Here is a 21,439-nt window from a genome sequence, read left to right on the forward strand (position 1 = left end):
GCACAAATGTGCAAGCATGTCTGTAGAAGGCAGCATAAGTTCCTGGAAGATCGCTGTGTTAAATGGTGAACTGCTCAGGTAAGTGGTGTGTAGATTTACGTATTTTGATAAATATTAATAAGTTAGTCTTCAAAGTTATTGGGTGAGTGTTTTGATTTCACTGCTCTTAGTTATACAGCAATTTCTTCTTTCTCAGAATGAAAGAAAAAAAAAAGGAGCAGAGGATCTCTCAGTGGGGAGGGAGGAGCACAAGAGAGTCCAGACAAGAGCTAGCCATCCACGAGTGCTGCTCTCGGCCTTGGTCAGAGAAGTTTCTGCTTGCAGAGGGCAGCCGTTAACGCTCACAAAATACAGAGATTAAATGACATTGAGTACTGAGCCCTACATGGGACATCTCTTTCAGTCCCTCCAAAGCTCGCGGGAGAGTGTGGAAGAGAGGGCGGAAAGAATGGAGCGACTGAGGACAGGGAGGGGGGATCTGAAATGCTGTCAACTGTACATGGCGTGGCCTTTGCACTCATGGACTCCCAGCGGCAGTGGCCAGCTGCGCAAGGCCTGAGCAAGACTGGGCCCATCAACTGTCCATCATGGAGGGTGGAGGGGCTCGGGAGGCCCAGACCCGCTCCCTGAGAAACTATTGGCAGTGAATGGTTGCTGGAGAAGGGGGAATCATTTTCTTCAGTGATGTAGCCACTGGTAAGTTGTCTATGCTCCATCAACACCCAACCCATGCTCAGGTAAGCAATCTTAACCAAACACAGAGGATCACGAAACAGCAGCAACAAAAGACATGAGAGCTGGGGTTCACTGGGAAGAAGGTTAGTTCAGCAGGGGTGGAGGAGGGTGACAGAGGGCATGGGGATGAAATGACCCGAATACATTTCATACATGCATGGAATTGTCAACCAATAGATGTTTTTAAAAAACGTGCCTCACTTTTTTTTTTAATCAACAGACATTTATTGAGCTCCTAGTGTGTGCTAAGCACCAAGGCAGAACACACAGAGATAGTAGATTGGATTGCAGCCCACAAGGAACTTCTAGATGCCCTCAGAAAAGAAGTGGTAGACAGAGTTATCAATCAATCATAGGCCTTCTCCCCTCTGTGGTTTCAGGAAATGGAAGGGTCCAGAAAGAGACACCTTAGATGATATCTAAGACTTAGATTCACATGTTCCATGTGTATAAGACATATGTATAGAACCCACACAACTATAGATGTGTGTATAAGACAAAACTGCATATGTGTTGCACATGCACAGCCTATCATGTGCAGAGTCAGAGTCCATGTGTTCACAGGACACATGGATATGGCACAAGAACTCCATCTGCCCCAGCCACGGCAAAGGGGCAGGGATGGTCTTGGGACAGCAAGGCCCTGTCAAGGCTTGGGCTGGTACTGGCCCTCTGTGGCTGTGAAGAAGTCATCCAGAACACTTCAAAGGTAGTCAAACGTGGGCCGGTCCTGTGGACGCTCCTTCCAGCACAGCATCATGAGGTGGTACAGCTCTTTTGGACAGTTGTCAGGTCTTACCATTCAGTAGCCTCGCTCCAGATTCTGAATCACTTCAGGGTTGGTCATCCCTGGGTAAGGGATTCGGCCATGGGTGACAATCTCTGTCAGCAGGATCCCGAAAGACCACACATCTGACTTGATGGTGAAGGTCCCATAGTTAATGGCTTCTGGTGCTGTCCATTTAATGGGAAATTTGGCCCCCTCCCTGGCTGTGTATTCATTGTCCTTGATGAGGCGAGCTAGGCCAAAGTCCGAAATCTTGCAACTCAGTGTGTCGGATACCAGGATGTTGGCAGCACGCAGGTCACGATGGATGTAATTCTGCTCTTCAATGAATGCCATGCCCTCCGCAATCTGGGCTGCCATGTCCAAAAGTTTGTTGATGTTCAACTTGATGCCCGAGGGAGTCTTGAGAAAATCTACAAGGCTCCTGTTCTCCATGTATTCAGTGATGATGTAGATGGGCTCCTGGGTGACCACTGCATAAAGCCGGACCAGCCGCTGGTGCTGCAGCTGCTTCATGAGGTTAGCTTCAGCCAGGAAGGCATTGGGCGACATGCTCCCCTGCTTCAGGCTCTTCACGGCCACCTTCGTGTGCCGGTTGTAGTATCCTGGAGGTGGGTTGCGGGTGAAGGAGTTGCAGTAATCCTCAACTAAGTCAGCTGCCCTGAATAGGCGCCAGTGTCTCACACCTTGGAGACATCTCCTCTCTTTCCAATCAGTCCTGAGGGCCACGCTCACCCATCCACACTTCGCCAAACTGGCCAGCTCCCAGCCGCTCAACCAACTTCAGTGTCTCCCTGGGAACCTCCCATTCATCCTCCCACCATGGCTTCTGGGGCTTCACTTTTCTTTCTTTCTTTTTTTTTAAATGAACACAGGCATGTCATTAACTGTAATGATAATCAACCTTTTCTAGACCTTTCTTTTTTTTTAAATTAATTTAATTTTATTTTACAGTACCATTCAGTTCTACATAACAGCCACAGATTCCCTTGTTCTCCCCCTTCCTGCCCCCTTCCCCTTCCCCCCAGCCCACCCACCATTCCCACCTCCTCCAGGGCAAGGCCTCCACTGAGGACTGAGATCGACCTGGTAGACTCAGTCCAGGCAGGTCCAGTCCCCTCCTCCCAGAATGAGCCAAGCATCCCTGCATAAGTCCCAGGTTTCAAACAGCCAACTCATGCAATGAGCCCAGGGTCTGGTACCACAGCCTAGATGACTCCCAAACAGATCAAGCCAATCAACTGTCTCACCTATTCAGAGGGCCTGATCCAGTTGGGGGCCCCTCAGTCTTTGGTTCATAGTTCATGTGTTTCCATTCGTTTGGCTGTTTATCCCTGTGCTTTATCTAACCTTGGTTTCAACAAATCTCGCTCATATAAACCCTCCTCTTTCTCACTAATTAGACACCCGGCACTCCACTAGGGGCCGAGCCATGGATGTCTGCATCCAGATTCCTCTGTGCTTGGATGGGGTTTCTGGCACAACTATTAGGGTGTTTGGCCATCCCATCACCAGAGTAGGTCAGTCCGGACTGTCTCTCGACCATTGCCAGCAGTCTATTGTGGGGGTATCTTTGTGGATTTCTGTGGGCCTCAACAGAGAAAAACAATGACATCATAAGGTTTGCAGGCAAATGGATAGACCTTTCTTAATTTCCCAGAGTAAGCAAGAACATTCAAAATTTCTTTCCTTTTCTTTTTTCGAGACAGGATCTCACTCTGTCGACCGGGCTGGCCAGGCTCTGCCTCCCAAGTGCTGGATTAAAGGCGTGTGCCACCACCCCAGCTTCCATTTTTTTTTCTTTATACTTGAGAATTTTCTTTATACTTGAGAATTTCATTCATGTGTTCAAACTCACAGCAGTGAGGGGTATCTTCCCAGTACCTGTACAAGATCAATCTGGTTGAAATTCTGCACAGATGAGGTAGATGATTCATAGGCCCCATCCCTCACTGAAGAGAGACTTGGGGGGAGGGCGTACCTCAGGCTGGTTTTCAAACTCATGCTTCTACTGCCTCAGCCTCTTGAGTGCTAGGATGACAGGTGTGTACCACCACACCTGGTCGCCAAGGCCTTTTAATATTGTTTTGTAAGAGCTGTTTCTATATTAAGAGAATTCAACTTTTTGAGCCACCTCGTGTGGTGATCAGCTCATTCATTATTCCTCCTTATTTCTCTATCCCCACATTTCCATGTTTCCTTATGACTTTTCCTAGGTTGCAAATTTTCTTTTCCAAATTTTTCCATTATTCTCAAAACTTTTATATTTATGAACTCAGTTATTCTTGACACCACAGAATGAGGTCTATGGACATATTGTTCACACAAGGAGACTAAGATTCAGATGAGATGTGACTGAACATAGCCTAAAGGCACACAGGAGTGCATAAAAGGACAGAATCCTCCCCTCTCTGGGCCTAGGCCTTTCCTGCACTTTGCGAGTCTGTGTGGCATAGTTTTGAGGGTGTATGTATGTGTGCGAATGTATGTTTGAGCACATGTGTGCTTCAGTGTCTCTCTCTCTCTCTCTCTCTCTCTCTCTCTCTCTCTCTCTCTCTCTCTCTCTCTCTCTCTCTCGGTTGAAGATAGCCTGAGCACAGTGGCCATCCTTTTTGGGAGGGTTACCAAGTGGAGCTTTGCTTTGTGCATCAGAACCACCAAGTCTGCAGTAAAGTCCGACTCCGTCAGATACAGTGATGAGTCCAGCATTGGAGACCAGAAGCATCTGTGTCCTTGCCTGTGGCTTCTCAGGATGCTGGAGAACAGAGACTGGAAGTGTTAGGAAGGAGGCAGCTGGAGGCTGTGGATGGAGTCCTGTAGTAGAATGGGCCTGGCTTTGTCCATACTCTGCCTGACTGTCTAAATGATTCTAAATGGTCCTTGCCAGTCTGGAGTGCTGTGAGTCTTTCTTTGTTCCATTAACCAGCTCCCAAACCATGACATGAAGACTTATTATTATGAAACCTTGGCCGATAGCTTAGGCTTGTTTCTAACTAGCTCTTGTAATTTAAATTAACATATTTCTATTAATTTACTTTCTGCCTCATGGCTTTATTACCTCATCTCCGTAGTGCCCATCCTGCTCACTCTGCATCTCATGACGTCTGTGCCTTCTTCTTCCCAGCATCCTCTCTGCCCAGAAATCCTGCCTAGCTATTGGCCATTCCTGTTTTTATTAAACCAATCATAGTGACACATCTTCACAGTGTACAAAAAGATTATTGCACTACACTGAGGCTTTGGAGAATCCTCTAGGCTGCTGTGTGGCTGCGTAGCTCTTGATGCATTTGAAAGTGCAGGTGCATCTGGAATCTCCTCAAAGAGGTAGTTATCCAAGGTCACACTGAGGGTGGTGACCTGACCAACTTCTAGCTCAGAGGTGGCATTTAGTGAACTGCTGAAGATTTGCTAAAATGTCCTAACCACAATGACGTGGTAACAATGGTTAGTATAGGGGCTGGGGAAATAGTTTAGCTGGTAAAGCATAATCATGAGGACCTGAGTTCTGATCCCAAGCACCCACATGAAGGGACAGATACAACAGCCTGGCTGCAACCCCAGTACTGGGTGTAGGGTGGAGACAGGCAGATCCTTGAAACTCATTGTCAGCTATCCTAGTCAAATATTTAAGTCAAATTCAAGGAGAGACTGTCTCAAAAACTAAGATGGAGAGTGATCCAAGAAGATGCTGGACATCAGCCTCTGACCTCCACGTGTGCACATACCAACAGGAACATACACAAACATACCAAAAACGTAAATACAGTGAGCACTTACAGGGAGCATACAGCACACTAAGTGTTTCATATGTATTGTCATGTACCCCAGCCCTATCAAATAGCTCTGCCTTTGTTACCCTCATTTTATGTTATTTTATTTTGTGTGTATGAGTGTTTTTATCGTATGTAGGTCTGTACACTACACATGTGCCTCGTGCCCTTGGAGGTCAGAAGAGGGCATCAAATCCCTTAGAACTGGAGTTAAGGGAGATTGTGAACCACTATGTGGGTGTTGGGAATTGAACTGGGTCCTCTGGAGCAAGTGCTCTTAATTGCTAAGCCATTGAGGCACTGAGTTTAGTAATTTACCTGAGAGATAACTACAAAGTAACTAACTGACAGTGTAGTTGGATGGATGGATGCATGGATGGATGGATGGATGAAAAAATAAATTAGCAGATAAGTAGTTAGAATTTGAGTTTATAAAAGTCCTTAGTATCTGCCTTCTAAACATCTTTAAGTTATATTTTAGACATCTTGAAGGCAGATATTTACCCAAGAAAATACAAGTATTCCCTCTCCAGCTATCAGTCTCCATGGTCAAGGTCACATACAACAGCATTCATACATAGTTTAGGATACACTTACATCAACCAGGATGCAGAGAGACAAGAACAGAAATCTTACACTGTACATAAATATAGCCAACCCAGTCAGTTACACCCACACAGACACTGATACACTTAGAGACAGGCAGACATCGAAAAGGACACGCCATCAGGAGACACTCAAGGAGACACAGAACCACACAAAGACCAGGATTTGTAGATGTGCCCTCAGATCCCCCCTTCTCTCTCTCTCTCTCTCTCTCTCTCTCTCTCTCTCTCTCTCTCAATCACACACACACACACACACACACACACACACACACACACACAAGTACGTACAAGTACCAGGGTGTACATTGCATTTAAAGCCAGACTGGACAGGCTCAGCACAAGGGTACAAACCTTGCAAGGACATAGTCAGAGACAAGGTCATTGCTGCACAGATGAGGACATAGGTTTGCACACATAAGCAGCGATCACACACACACACACACACACACACACACACACACACACACACACACACACACACCTCTACCCCAGCAGGCAGAGCAGAGACAAAGTCTGTCTTGTTCGTGCTGACCTAGCTAGCTGCACACAGACCCACGCTGGGCTTAGCTGCCTTGCAGGCCCCTCTCGTTTTCTCTAGCCATTTACTGGATTTTGTGAATCATGTAGAATATAAGGGCTTCTTCCCTCAGCTTAGGGCAAAGGGGCATGAAGAAGAGGGACACCACCCACATGTCCTTTTTGTCTCTGCCCATTCAGAAATTCGGCCATGTCTTCATCCCTTACCTAATTTAATACACCACCTATTTCTGTCTATACAGTCTCCTGGCCTGGGCCCTTGTTGTCTCCCATACAAGTCTTGACTACATCCTTCCATATGGCCCCCCATGTCACCCGTCAGAGGAACATTCTGTCTCAGCTGTCCGCCTTTGTTGAGAAAGCAGAAAACAGCCAATGGCATTTGAGTTCAAACCAAGACTTAGGAGGCCAGCCTGGTCTACAGAGCGAGCTCCAGGACAGCCAGGAGCTACACAGAGAAACCCTGTCTCAAACAAACAAACAAACAAAACAAAACAAAAACAAAAACAGAAAAAAAACCAAGATTTATCTGCTAAGAAGAGGGGAAGGGGCTCCTTCTGCATTCACTCCGATTCAGAGCAGCCCTAGGATCGTTTTAAAATGGAGCAGGCCTGAAGAGATACTCAGTGGTCAAGAGTACTTGTTGCTCTACCAGAGGACCTGGGTTCAGTTCCCAGCGCCCACATGGCAGCTCACAACTGCCTATAACTCCAGTTGCAGGGTATTAAATGCCCTCTTCTAATCTCTTTGGGCACCATGCATGCACGTGGTTCACAGACACACTTGCAAGTGGAACACCCATGCACACAAAAAACTGTAAAGCTGAGGCCACTGACTCTGTTTTCTTTATTTTTGGGGTCCCAAACAGTGCCAGACTACTAGTAGGTAACACCCCCAGATTGAATATCTCTTCTCCAGGGCAGGCTCTTGAACCCTTGTCAAACTTATAGTCTGCCCAGCCCCTAGTTCCCACAATACTATAAAATAGAGATGTGCTATATACCTTTCATCACAGTTGTGATTAAATGCATCACAATCAAACCATTACATAATGTCAGTAATCATTGGCATACTGTAAACCCCACAAAGGCAGAGGCCAGGCCCGTTTTATCACCACTGTATTATGAGCTCTTCATTCTGACTCATATGAATTAGTAACTCAGAACTTCCATTCAGTGAACACTTAGTAAATGTCATGTCTACTCTATACAACTGATTTCGCTCTGGTGTGTGTGTGTGTGTGTGTGTGTGTGTGTGTCTGTGTGTGTGTGTGTGTGTGTCTGTGTGTACATCTGTGTGCACACCTGTATGTGTGTGCTGGTGCATGTGGATGTGGAGGCCAGAGATAGACCTTGGCTGTCTTCTCCAGTTATTCTCCACCTTAGTTTTTGAGACAGGTTCTGTCGATGAACCTGGAGCTCTCCAATCTGGCTAGCCTGACTGGTCAGTGAGCCCCTGAAATCCTCTTGTCTTCGCCGCTCCAGTACCAAGATTATAGGCACATGTCCAGGGATCTGTACCCAGGTTCTCACGCTTGGACGGCGAGCACTTTACCCACCCAGTGGGGCCGTCCCCAGACTCCTTTCTTTATTTCTTAATGGAGAATTCCCAAAGGACTTACCCGAGACTACATATCCAAAGTAAGGAGGGGCACTCAAGTTCACCAGACAATGCTTCTTCAGCTCCATTCCACCCGCCGGGCCTGTGGCATTCTGCATTTTACTGGTCTCAAAGTGGAAGCTTGCCTGTGGTTTCCCATAGTGCTTTTCTCCTGGATCCACACCCACTAGTCCCCATCCACAATCTCAAGACGCCGCCCCTCACTCTCAGACTTGTTCCTCAAACCTCACTCACACTCAGGTCCAAGAGGCCAGTCAATGAGATTTCCCATGGGGAAATGCCATATTTATAAGGGATCAAAGATTTAGGCTTTTAAGCCCAAACCCTATTCCTGGAATATTAGTCATGAGCTAACCCTGAAAGGAGAAATGACACCAAAGACTGACTAGCTTTCTTTTCTTTCAAAAACAAAAACAAACAAACAAACAACCCCATTGGAGTCACATATAATGGCGCACACCTTTAATCCTGGTATTTGAGAGGCAGAGGCAGGTGGATCTCTATGAGTTCAAGGTCAGCCTGGTCTACAGAGCGAGTCCCAGGACAGCCAGAGCTACACAGCGAGACATTGCCTCAAAACACAAAACAAAGATCAATTTGTGCACACGGTCGGGGGAGGGGTGTGTACATCTTGAACTTGTTCTTAGAAACCAAGGATAGGGGCTCTTTTTTACCAGGTGGGTCTCAGGGGTCAAACCCAGATGGTCAGGAGTGGTGGCAGTCACCTTTGCACTCTGAGCCATCTCCATGCCCCCAGACCAGTCCTTCAGAGCTGCCTTTCTTCCTCCCTACAGTCAGCTTCATCTGCGCACCTCACCAGAAGCCCCCAGACTCTTGCCAGCTGACTGAGTGACCTGGATCATGATGAACCAGCACAGGTCCAAGACAAAAGGTCTGCTTTTCAACAGCTCTGCCCACATGTGCTGTATGACACTTTCTGAGGCTCAGTTTCCCTCTCCCCAGGATGAGCCATTTGGTGGTATTTCAGGTCCCCGTTGCTCAGTGTGGTTGGCTCTGACAGGTGGAGCTGTGTGGACCTTGGAGTATAAGCTCACACTTACAGAGCGCATGCTGTATCTAGTGTTTTCAGAGCTCCAGGCTGAGGAACTCACTTAATGGTGATACCCACTTTGTGAGGCACTGTCCCTGTTACGGTTGGAGAGACCAAAGCCCAGATGGGTTAATTCACTTGCTCAAAATCACTGTTCCACTGTGACATAAATATGATCTCTAGACAGACATTTGCTCAGTGGGGCAGCAAATACTCGGTGTCTCTCACTTGGTTGCCAGCAGGTGTCAGCTGTGGCCCCATCAAGCTCCATCCAGGATGGGCCTCAGGATGGCTTTCTCACACGGCCAGTGGTCCAGGCTGTCTGATAGCTGGCAGCTCCTTGGGGCTTTCTTATGACATCTAGCATGGAGTCCTCACATAGCTAGGCATCTCGGGCAGAGGCTGGCTTCTCCCAAGGTGTGGAGCCTGCACAAGCCAGGAAGAAGCAGCAAGACCTTATTGACCTACCTGCAGAAGTTCTATGTGCTGTACACCCCCTCCTCACCCCCCTGGCCCCCCCCCCCCGTTTTCTACTGGTGACAACATAGTCACCGAGCTTCATCTGGATATAAAGGGAGGGGCTTAGACAAACATTGTATACACGCTTTCAAGAGTGGCACAGAAGTCCTGCTGATTAGTGGCGAGGCTCCAAAGGTTAGCTCAGGGTCTGTCTACATGCTTAATTTTCATGCACAGCCTGCTTTCAATATGTAGGCTTGGACATCACTCTTGAGTCTCTGAGATGTCTTCCCTGGTTCCAGGCCAAGTTCTGTGACCTCCCACAGCCCCCTCACATGGGCTTCCCTGAATTAATTTGCCCTGGTGTTAGGAGGCTGACAGAGCACAGGAAAAGACAGACAGTGGAGTCGGGCTGGCCCAGGCTTCAGTCTCATTCTTTTCCTGTGACCTTGGGGACATCAGGTCCTCTCTATAAGTCTCAGTTCTTTGTAAAAGATGGGGACAGAAGTGCTAAGGACACCCCCCTTCATAAGCTGGTATGAGGGTTCATTCATCCAACCTACAATTAATTAAAGGAGAACCACTTTTTGCCAGGTACCCTACTAGTCTCTGGGGTGGGTAGATAGAAAGAATGAGAAAATAAGAAAAACATCCATCCTCCACAGACATGATGGATCAGATGACTACTAGAGGTACACAGGGGGGAAAAAAGGGTAGAGAGAATTTGTCATCTCAGAGAGGTGGCCATGAGAGGAGCCTTTACTGCAGAAGTGATATTTGAATGAATGTCCATGAGAGCAAGCCTTGTGGCTTCCCAGAGAGTGTTTCTGGCAGAGGGAAGAGAAATTCCACTGGGTTTTGAGCCAAGTGAGCCGCAGGGATGTGTGGGGGATGAGGACAGAGAGGTGGCAGAGCACACAAAGTTAGGACCTTGTAGACTCTGGACCAGATGAGAACCATGGAGAAGTAGTCTAGGTATACTTTAGGTGTAGAGGACCAGAGTCACTGATGAAGACAGGCAGAGAGAGAGAGAGAGAGAGAGAGAGAGAGAGAGAGAGAGAGAGAGAGAGAGAGAGAGAGAGAGAGAGAGAACGCTCTAAGATGTATGGTGTCTGAATGCCTAGAAAGAGTGAAGCTCCCATTTACCAAGGCAGAGTGGCTGTATACCGAACACTCTGACTTTTCTATTGTTCTCAAGGTCAGAGTATGATTCCTGGAAAGGGGACAAGGCTTCAGGAGTGCCTTCTTTGTGCCAAGTACTCAGCAAGGTGACAGAATTGGAAGGCTAGTCCAGGGGTCCCCACCTTTTATAATTCCCTTCTGTTTGACTGTGTGTGGAACTAGGAAAAGGCATCACTGCCATGATCAGGTTGTAAGGCAATATAAAGGATGAAGGAGGACTAACTATCCTTTGGGGATAACCCAGGGGGGAGTTAGAAAGAGCAAAGGATGAGAAGGGGTTGGCGTTCCTGTGGTGGTTTTGAAGATGGAGAGCCCATGGAGAGGCCATTTGTAGATGCTGAGCTGCCAGCCGACATGGCCTTCAGTCCTACAGCACCAAGGAACTGAATCCTGCTGGTACCCTGAATAATCATGGAATGAGATTCTTCTCCAGAGCCTTCAGTAACAGCCGGCCACACCTGGCTGATACTTGGCAAGGCTCTAAATAGAGAACCCAGCTAAGCTGCCCAGACTTCCCATCTAGACAGATTGTACATTGATAAAGAGCTGTTGCTTCCACTTGGTTGACTACGAAGCAACAGAAAACAGATACAACCATACAGAATAGAGGGTTCCTGTCGCCGTCACATGGATGAGGAAATAGGTCAGTGAGATGGAGAGGCTTGCCCCTAGGCCTCTTGGAATGAAGGGACCAAGCTGTCTTTCTGAGGTCACCTCAGATGGTTGCTTCAGGGAGAGGGATGGGAGCAGCTGGAAAGGGGAGCCACTTCTGCTGGTAGAGGGAACTTCTTGTCATTCAGGTAGAGAGAACAGCCGGGGTCGCTGATGAGCTTGTCTGTCTATACCCAGGCTCTGGGTATCTGAGCCTGTGGGTGTGATTCCAAGGACTGTGGTCATCAAGATATGTCTGAGAGTGTATGCCAGTGTGAGCCTGCAGCAAGGTCTCAGGATCTTGAGTCTGAGGGTGTCTGCATCAGAATGAATCCATCCCTGTGGGTGACTCAGTCTGTATGGCTGTGTCTGTAGGTATGAATGTTCGGAGGGTGACTGTCCCAGGTTTTGACATATAGGTCATCTCAGGAGGAGGAGTGCTAAGTGTCTGAGGTGGTCTGGGACGATGTTCTCTGTGTGGGAGACTTCCAGGGTGTCTGCACACTTCAAGTGTGGGTCCATGAGGAGGTGTGTGTCTATCTAAACTTCTGTGAGGTTTGTGGGATCTGAGGGTCTCCGCTGTGTGGGAGGACATGTCCTGCCTGTTGTTCCCTGTAACTCTGCAGGTCTCTGTGTACCCTCTGAACTTGCCAGTTGGTGTATCTGCCACTACGTCTCTAGGAGTCTCTGTGTATCTATAGATTGTCTGTTCAGGTGTCTATGAGGGTATGTCTGTCCGGGTGTCCCTCCACTCCCCCAGAGTGTATGAGGGCCTAAGATCTCTCTTGCTGAGTAAATACATCCTTGTGGGTGCTTGTGTATCTGAGGGTCTCCTTGTGAGCTGGAGTCCTAGGGGGATCGGGCAGGATTTTTGGATTTCTTAGACTGTGTCCCTCTGTTCACATCTGGGTCTCTGGGTGAGGCCTGCTTGAATTGGGGTGACTGGCCACCTGCCTCTGGAGTGAGTCTGAGGACTCACAGTCACCGGTCAGAGAGGCCACTGGGGGTTCAACTGCATCAGCCGGGCGCAGACAGCCTTGCGGCGGGCTCCTGCACCTGCCCGGCTAGCAGCGGCGGCGCAGCCCGCACCCTCGCGGCTCCCACGCCCCGCCCGCGGCGCCCCCTCCCCCGGGCCGCGGCGATTGGCTGCGGCGCCCGGCTCCGGCCCGCCCCTCGCGGCAAGCAGGCTGGGGGCGCCGCGGGCCAGAGCGCGCTGCGCCGCCACCGCCGCCGCCACCACCGCCGCCACCGCCACCGCCACCGCCGCGAGCACCGCGCGTCTCCGGCTCCACGCGCCGCCAGCGTCCGGCCCTCTGCGCCCCGTCGCCAGCCCAGCCGCCAGCCCGCGGAGCCCCGGGCCGCCGCCACCACGCCGCGCGCCGTACTCCGCGTCAAGAATGGGGCGGCCAAGCTGCCCAAGCCGCCCGCCGCCGCCGCGGCCGAGGCTCCTGGCGCGGGCGCGGGCATGGAGCGCTCGCAGAGCCGCCTCAGCCTGTCCGCCTCCTTCGAGGCGCTCGCCATCTACTTCCCGTGCATGAACTCCTTCGACGATGAGGACGCAGGTGAGCGCGCTTCGGGCTGCCCACCCTAGGAGGCTGTCCCGGGATACGCATGCCAGGGACCCTCGGGGACCCGGGGCGCCGGGGAGAAGCGGCCACTGTCTCCACTGCACTCCCGGTCCCGCCGGGATAAACATCCAGGGCCCCCTTCCACTCCCTGGGGACCCCAGGGGCTAGGATAAGCTCTGGTCCTGCCCCTCTGCCCCAGGGACCCCTTGATCATCTGCACTCACCCTTCTCGCGCAGGTGGGCCCTTGGGTGGCCTGGACTCAACTCTCCCTATTTTTGTGTACCTGCCCTACAGGACTCCCCCGCGACCCCCGTCTTGTTTCTGGACACGACTTGCCCCCACCTAAGTCTGGTATATGGCCCCTAGTCAGATCTTAGGGTTTAGGCCGCCTCACCCCTTGGCTTCCGACGTGCCTCCCAGAGGTTGGAGGTTGTGCGCAGTCCTTACCTCTCCGAGGTCTTTGTCTTAGCGGCATCCGGAGGCTCCCTGCCCAAGACCCCTGTTCAGAGGCCAAAGCCCTGAGTGCCCCTATTTTTCCTCGTTCCCTTCCCCCACAGGCTGAGGCTCCCGACTCTAATCAGATTGGGGCGGGCCGTGCAGAACTGGCCGGTGTCTGCTGGCCTTTCCTCTTTCCTCCCCTGGGAGGTGTAAGACAGTGTAAGCGCTAACTACACCAGCGCACCCTCCAGTGTGTGCCCCTGACTCAGGTGCTCTTGTCCCTGGGGTGGCCTTTCTGGATGGGCTGAACCCAGCTGCCAAACCGTAGCTCAGACCTTCTGCTTCTAGGCCTGCAAAAAAACCAAAAACCAAAACCAAAACCAAATCAAACCCAAAATCCCAAATGATAGCCAGAGCCCAGGGGTGGGGAGGAAACCCTGGATCCTGGGACCAGGCAGAGGGTACAGAGAGCTGTGAGTTTGGTTTTGGGGTAAAGAAGGGAATCCAACAACAGGTGCGGTACCTATAAGATTTGGAGGAGAGGTCCTCCAAAGAGTGCAGGATGAGGAGCTGGCTTCAGATCCCAGTCTTTATTCCTTTATTCCATAAGCTGTGACCTTGGGCGAGTCATGCCCTCCGGAGCCTCAGTCTCCTCATCTGTGAAATGCGGATGACGCTGCCTCAGATACAAGGCTCCGTGTGGTGGGAGGCTGGAGTGAAATGGTTTTTGAACTGATAATTTGAGAGTATTTGAAGTCAATGAGGGGCGGGGGAGAGGAGTGTGTATGTGTGTAGGAACAAGTGGGTTCAATACTGATTAAAATACAAATTAGCACTCCGAGGGAAAAAAAAGCATATAAGCATTACCCCCAAATTTTACTGCACAGCTTAAGGAATTCAAGAGCTCAGGTTTCAACTCCCTGCCGGCTGGATCTTTCTGCCTAGGTCCTGTTATCAGGTGGAGTGGTGGGTAATGGGTGCCCAAGTACCAGTGACAGATGAGCAAAGGAAAATTCCCCAGGGTCTGTGGGTGGTGAGTGAATGGTAATAGTTGAGGCCAACACCTGATAGAATGTTCTGTTGCCCTGGGGGCAGGAGCTGGAGGTGAAGATGGTTGTTGTACAGACCATGTACTCACCATCTGACACATCGAATACCCGAGGCCCAGGAGCTCAGCTTCTCTCCTCGGATAGCTGAGGAGTGTGGTATTATTATCCTAGACAAGACCAGGTGAGGTGGAACTGGGGAGAGGTCCCTAATGTAGTGGCCTCTACTGCAGCTAACTGAGAGAAGAAACGAGCTGTAGAGATGAGCAGGGTGGGGGGTGGGGATTCTTGGGGCATCTGTGGAGAGAGCAAGTTTCCAGCCCTGAATTGATGTCAGGTTGCTCTCCTAAAGTTCGACAGACCACTTACTTGTGTCTCATGAGTCAAACTGGGCAGGAGCACAGGTGTGTAGGAACATCAGAGGCAGGCACAGTTTGGCTTTTCTCCAAAGTCATGCTGCATGTTGTGGGTCAGGCACCTTGGCTCTTATTGCAAGGTTCATTCTAGTTTCACTCGAGTCAAAGACAGCTTCGTTGAGAATATTAACAGTATTTCTCACCACCAGTCTAGTTGTCCCCACCTCCTCAGTGAGTTTCTTTAAATTCTTGTATTTTACTTGTAAAAGACCTTCTTTGGCCCTCCTAGGCCCCAAATACATGGGTTGGGGGTTGTGTATCTGTGAGAATGAAGCGCTGGTGTGGTGTGTGTGTGTGTGTGTGTGTGTGTGTGTGTGTGTGTGTGTGTGTGTTTGTGTAACCCAAGGTCATCTGGTGTCTCATGCACAAAGCTGAGAGCAGAACCAGGTTTCCGGCTCTCTTCAGAACACCAGTAGCTTCTTTTTCTGGAGGAGGATTTTTAAAAAGCCGGATCTCACAGTGCAGAAAATGGTTCCCAGGTGAGGAGGCCTTGGGGTGTGGTTGGCAGCCCGGGGCTCTGTTTGGGCATCTCAGGCTCCCCACCTGCTCAGCCCTAAGGCTGTCTCCAGCTTGGGAAGGAGGAGGAGAAAGTCTACTTTCATACCTGGAAGAATAATGATGGGCTGGTGAGAGTTGGAAGTAAGAACCGTTGTCCTGATGCTTAATTTCTCTTGATCGTCTCATTCATTCATTTTCTCCCAAAAGAAGAAAATTGGGTTTATTTCCTTTAAAACAGCACTGAACGGAACTGTTTCTAAAGGCAGTTGGAATAGGTTCTGGGGTCCTGGACAGGGATTGGCTTAACCCGAGGAGGCCAACCCAGACTTGGCTCGTCCTGACTTCCTCTCCTCTCCCGCTGGCCCCCTTTACTGCCTCTCTGTCCTTGGTGGTTTCATTTCTGAAGTGTGTCCCTGACAGGCTTCAGGCTCAGCTGAGAGCCTCCCCTTTGTTACTGTTCCCAACCCATGTCGATACATCATTCTCCATCTATTAGATTAGGCCAGAGGCATCTTCAAGGCTCTCATGCTTCTCCAGCTAGCTTCCTGAGTCATAGGCTGAGGATGAGACTTTTCGTTAGCTTTAAGTGGGGCAGAGCACCTCCCTGCTTTGGACTTAGGAGTGTGGGCAAGTAGGGTAAGGGGAAGCTGCCCTCTCTTCCCATGTCTTTCTAGCACCCTTGAGCCTAAGAAGAGGATCACTGCTGGTTGCTACAATGCCCGTCAAGAGGAATCTGCCCTCATTCGTTCTGGATGCATCTCTGATGATGATGCTGTCTTGCCTTGTTCCCAAGGACGCTGGGGCTTTAGAGAGGCAGGCACTCAGGGACAGTGGGTATTTCTACCCATGACTTACTGGCCATGGGTTTGCAACTAGGTTGGGGAGGACATGTGACCCTGTCTCCTCACCTACACAAGGAAGAAAATAATAGTGCTCCCAGTAGACTCCTTTGGGTCAATGTTTTAAAAATTATTACCATATGCTACATATCTTTCTAGGCATTTAAGATGCATTATTTTAATCTTTCCTCATAACATCCCATAAAATTAATATCCTGTATAACATCCCCATTTTCATATAAGAAAACTGAGGTCTAGGCAGAGTAATTCATTCAAGGTCATTTAGCCAGGAAGTGAGGGAGTTAGGGATTAAATCTGGGAGAACGGATTCAAGCATACTTGCTTTTAATTACGCTGCTTGCGATGCAGCGGTACCTGGCATGGAGTGGGTCTCAATACCTATTAGCTCTGGTCTGCCTCCTTGACAAGTGAGAGTTGTCTCTGAGCATGGCCATAAAGAAGACCTCTGTGCATTTGGGCAAAGAAAATCCTGATTTTCAAAATTTTAGCCGTCATCATGTTAACAGATTAATTTTATTGCATTGTAGTTTACGAAGGTAAAACTACTGGGCCAGCTTTTTTTGAAGTACCTAAAAGGTGGGTATTTCAGGGGGCTTGCAAGCCAAATGAAAGTGAAAAGCATTCCGGCTTATCGTTTCCCTCCTCTTTCTAATGAGTTTATTTGTAGCACATCCACAGGCTGGTCCCTTAGGGTATAGTTGGGGATCTGAGGTATATCCCCCTTTGTAGTAGATACCAAAAGAAGTTGTTACGTCAGGGTCTGGACCTGAGGCTAGTGTTCTTGAGCCTGACCAAATAATTTGGTGTCTAGTTCTCCCCCGCCCGCCCAGGAGAAGGGCGGAGAAGCTGGAGGAGCCAGCTCTGATTTGCCCATAGGATGGATGCTTCGATCCAGCTCAGGGAGGAAGTTACCATGGCAACACCAGCCGGCTACCAGTCCCTCTCCTAGCAGTTAAGGCCACATCTCTGGGCTGGAAAGCCCTCCATGGCACCTCCCTCTTCCGCTCAGACCAAATCTTTTCGAGGGGAGCGTGTGGTGGGTGGGACCCACAAACTATTACCACAGCCCTCATCCCCACCCCCGGTTTTGAACAGAGGGGAAATGGAGGTGGTTGTCTGAGTTACTTGGAGGCTGTGAAGCTACCCATTTCCTGCCAGACAGATCTTGGCAGTGGAATTCAGGGTTCCAGTTCCTGCCAGCACCCCCAGGCACCTGGAATGACCACACTGAAATCTCACCCTCCCTCCCAAATGTACAGGATTTGGCGGAGTTTTCGTTCCCAGGCCAAGAGCTAACTTTTGTCCTTGAAATTTGACCCAAGCTTCATCTGGGAAACAAAATGTCCTGCTGCCCCTGCTCCTTCCCCTAGAAATGGTGGGAACAGAGTGAGTCTTTCAGCTCCAGAAGGGGGGCTGGGCTGTGTGCATGATTCAGGGAGCTCTAGTATATCGTATCTTCAGGAGGGGGGGTGCCTTAAAGCATGCATCTAGGCTCTGGAACCTCCTCTCTCCCTCACCCCACCGGATGCCACATTCTGGGTCCCTTTCCTTTTCTGCCCTCTGTTACCCACACCCCAGTTTACCACCTGGAACTGTAATCTCCTTGTTTGTTTTTGAGGAAGGGTCTAACCATTCACTGTGTAGCCCAGGCTTTCCTCAAACATGTGGTCCTCCTGCCTCAGCTTCCTGAGCGCTTGGGTTACGGGTCTGCATCACCACACCCAGCTTTGTCATGTCCTGTAAAATTGGGAGCTGGGCAGAATTCTCCTAGATTTGGAAAACTCAAGCCAAGTGCCTCTACAGTTGAAGGTGAGCATGCAGATCAAGACACTCAAGTCAGATTATCCTGAAGGAATCATCTCAGGAAAGCCAGGTGCAAGGCCACACACAGACAGACAGACGACAGAGACACGCCCACAGCCCTGTACACGCCCACAGCCGTGTACACGCCTTAGGACTGCTGCTAGGGTTTTCTCTGACCCCCAGAGCTCTTTTCTTCAGTCTCTTCCTTGGGTATATCACCTTTCTCCTCATCCAGCTCCAACTTCCTTGGTTTGCAGCTACACCCCCTTACACACACACACACACACACACACACACACACACACACACACACACACACTACTAGGGGAAGGGGAAGGAAAGATCCATCTGCCTTGGTTCCCTTTGGGGGATGAAGCCCCCCTCTCTCTCCTTGCCACTCTCCAGTGCTCAGGCTGGAGGGCAGTTGGGGTGCAGTTGGACTGTGGAAGAAAGTGGAACTGGAAGGCCGCACCCCCACCCCACCCAGCTGCTCTTCTGTCTCTAGCAGTTCTTCTACCCAACAGCCATCGCCAGTATAGCTTTTAAAAACTATCAGGAAAGAACCCCTTCCAGTCTCAAGGTCTGCGCCATTCACTGTCTTTTTATGAAAAGATCCTAGAGCTTGAATTTGATTCCACGGCCTGGAGCCTCAAGCAATCTTTATCTTCCTAAATTCAGGGTTGGGGGAGGGATAATGATCTTGGTTAGAGCATCTCTCAGGGTGGTAAAAACAAACAAACAAACAAACAAACAAGCAAACAAAATGACTGGAGGGCTTCCTTGGTGGTGTCCGCTGCCTTCCATGATCTCATGGATTTCTGTATCAACGGCGGTGCTGGCTGCTGCTTCAGATATGCCCATTTTACAGATGTGGAATCCTAGTCAGCTGAAGCCATCCATGGGTGGTGATCTCAGCCCAACTGTGCTTGCCTGGAGGCTACCTTCCAGCTCTGAAGATGAGTTCCCTTGTGGGAAGGGGCTGTCACAATAGCGAATGACAAGGCCTGGGGCCTGTTTGGCTTATATAAGCACCCCAGGGACTGGCAGCCAGCTACAGACCACCATTCCTGGGTGGTCCCCTTCAGGTGGCCAGCAGCAGCTCTGACTGCATGACCTCCTTGAAGGATCCAGTTGTCTGCCCTGGCCCTGAGGGCCCAGCCATCACCTGCCTCTGCAGAACGATGTAGGCCAGGACTAGATTATATTTAACGCTGTGCTATTTCTACTTGACAGCCCTGGAGCACCACTCCCCTCCTCCTTCCTCCCCCCTCCCCTTCTGATTCACTTGGAAACTGATGTCAGTGCCTTATTCTTAGCCCCCGTAATTGTAACTGCATTGAGCAGTGCGCACTTCATTAACAGTTTCTGCGGTGGGGAGGGAGAGGCCTGGGTGGCTGGGCAGGGACATGCGTGGAGGTGGGGATGGGGTAGGCACTGCCGGGACCCTGGCTAGCTGCCTGCTTTGGATGGACCAAACTGGGTGGGTTCCAGGTCTGGCTTTCTAAGACAGGCTGTCCTGGAAGGACCGTTGGAAAGTAGTGGATGGTCCGTTCTCCTCATTAGGCAAGGAAGGAAACTGAGGCTCAGACGGGCAGAATGGCTTGCCAAGGTCACATGTTCATGGTCCAGAGTTTTGGCTGCTGAGCTTTTCCAGCATTTATTCGTTGAGTTATTCAGTGCCAAACTACATTCTAGGTGCTAGAGATGTGTTGGGGAGCGAGTCAGACGTGGTTTCTGCTTTCATGGAGCTATGCCCTGGCCTGAAGCATATAGACAATAACTATGTAATCAACTAAGAATACACATTTTCAGATTGTGTGAAGTGATGTGAGATGAGATAACATCAAGTAGTCAGGGAAAGCTGAGGCAGTGGCAGCCGAGTTGAGGCCTAAGTGACAAGGAGCCCGGCTTTTCCAGGTAGGTGTTCCAGGACAAAGGGCCTGGGGTCAGTGTGACTTAGGGAACAGAAAGTAGGCAGAAGTAGGTAGAGTCTGGTTAGGAGTCGGATCATCACAGCCTGCTAGGGAATGATCAGGGGCATCTGGTAGGGGAACTGAGGTCGAGCCGGGAAAGAAAAGGCCCCCATGTGAGTAGAGACAGCACAGGACCAAGAACGCCCCCTCACACCCATCTTTGGGTGCAGGTGGCTATGACTTTGAGTGCACAGCATGGCCTCCTCGGTGCTGAAGTTGGGAGGTACTGTGGAGTCGGGCAGGCCTCCTACTGCTCACCCTGCTCTTCCTCTTCCTCACTGGACCCAGCTCCATCGCTTCTCAGGCTGGCAAAACTGACAGGGACCCTGGGGGCTTCCAGGGTGGGGAAGAGAGAGTGAGGCTTGGGGTCTGCAGACCTTGGTTTTTGTCTTACCTCTTTTGACTCTCGTTGTCCTGGGGGACCCTGGGGCAAGTCTTTTTGCCTCTCTGCACTTCATTTCCTCCTCTGTAAGATGGGTCACACTCATAGACGACACCTCAAAGGTGACTGCGAGGGATGAATTATATAATGTACGTCTCCAGAGCTGGACACATAGGGTTGTGGCCTCTGTGATTGCGTGTCCGATGCCCAGTTCACAGCAGGTTTTAGATAGTGCTGACTGCTGTGGTTGTCCCATCAATTTGAACAATGAGCCTCAGGATTACCTAGGTCTGTTCACAGGCAGACTGTAGACATTGCCCCGATCCAGGGTTTCTTGTTCAGTCTGGGATAGTCCTTGAGAGCCTTGCTTTTCACTATCTCTCTCCCTTTCCCTCTCTGTCTCTCTATCTTGGGTCTCTGCCTCTGTTTGTCTGTCTGTGCCCCCTCTCTGTCTCTCTCCTTCTCTGTGTTTTGTGTGTGTGTGTGTGTATGTGTGTATATGTGTGTGTGTGTGTGTGTGTGTGTCTTTGAGAAGCTGCATGTGTACATGTGTATGAATGTGTAGAGGCCAGAGGTCAGTGTTCCTCAGGCACTGTCTATCTTGTTTTTTGAATCAGGGTCTTTCAGTGGCTTGGAACTTACCAATTATGTAGGTTGGCTGGCCCTTAGACCCCAGGAATCCGCCTGTCTCCACTTTCCCAGCCCTTGGATTACAAACATGTCTGCCATGTGTGGCTTTTTAATGTAGGTTCTAGGGTGCAAACTCAGGTTCTCATGCTTTTGTGCCAAGGACTTTACCCACCGAGCATCTCCCCAGCTCAGATGAAGGGCCTTGCCATGTGCCTCCCCTTGTCTCAGCATTGGCTATTGCCTGCGGGTCCTCTCGTTTCTTCATGGTCTCATCCATGTGAGACTCAACAGTGAGCTCCCTGGGTCCTCTGGGAAGCCACATGAACCATAGATGAATGCAGCAATGTGTCTTCGAAGCCGAGGGCTGGACACAGATAGCCCTGGGATCTCAGAGGGCCTAGGTCTAGCACCGTTTTCCAGATGA

The 21,439-nt window shown here is 50.1% G+C and overlaps 2 protein-coding genes across 3 annotated transcripts in view; one reads left to right on the top strand and one right to left on the bottom strand.

Annotated features, from left to right (window-relative positions):
* Window positions 1–948: 948 nt before the first annotated feature.
* Window positions 949–2,355, bottom strand: LOC102922306 (proto-oncogene tyrosine-protein kinase LCK-like). The gene is made up of 2 exons (XM_076571193.1): window positions 2,258–2,355; window positions 949–2,127 (listed from the first exon to the last, which is right to left on the bottom strand). Exons 1-2 carry the CDS (start codon window positions 2,259–2,261, stop codon window positions 1,538–1,540), a joined length of 594 nt encoding a protein of 197 aa, XP_076427308.1. The 5' UTR covers window positions 2,262–2,355; the 3' UTR covers window positions 949–1,537.
* A 10,314-nt stretch (window positions 2,356–12,669) lies between these two features.
* The window catches only part of Rims4 (regulating synaptic membrane exocytosis 4), a 62,731-nt gene continuing 53,961 nt past the window's right edge, over window positions 12,670–21,439 (top strand). Inside the window, exon 1 of one of the 2 annotated variants that reach the window (XM_042276766.2) lies at window positions 12,670–12,962. In XM_042276766.2, the coding sequence (XP_042132700.1) occupies window positions 12,866–12,962 (97 nt within the window). In that variant the 5' untranslated portion in view covers window positions 12,670–12,865. The remainder of the gene's footprint in view (window positions 12,963–21,439) is intronic. The other variant, XM_042276767.2, reaches the window with a different exon arrangement.

The sequence above is a fragment of the Peromyscus maniculatus genome, chromosome 4 (assembly GCF_049852395.1).
Source record: "Peromyscus maniculatus bairdii isolate BWxNUB_F1_BW_parent chromosome 4, HU_Pman_BW_mat_3.1, whole genome shotgun sequence".
Lineage (NCBI taxonomy): Eukaryota > Metazoa > Chordata > Mammalia > Rodentia > Cricetidae > Peromyscus > Peromyscus maniculatus.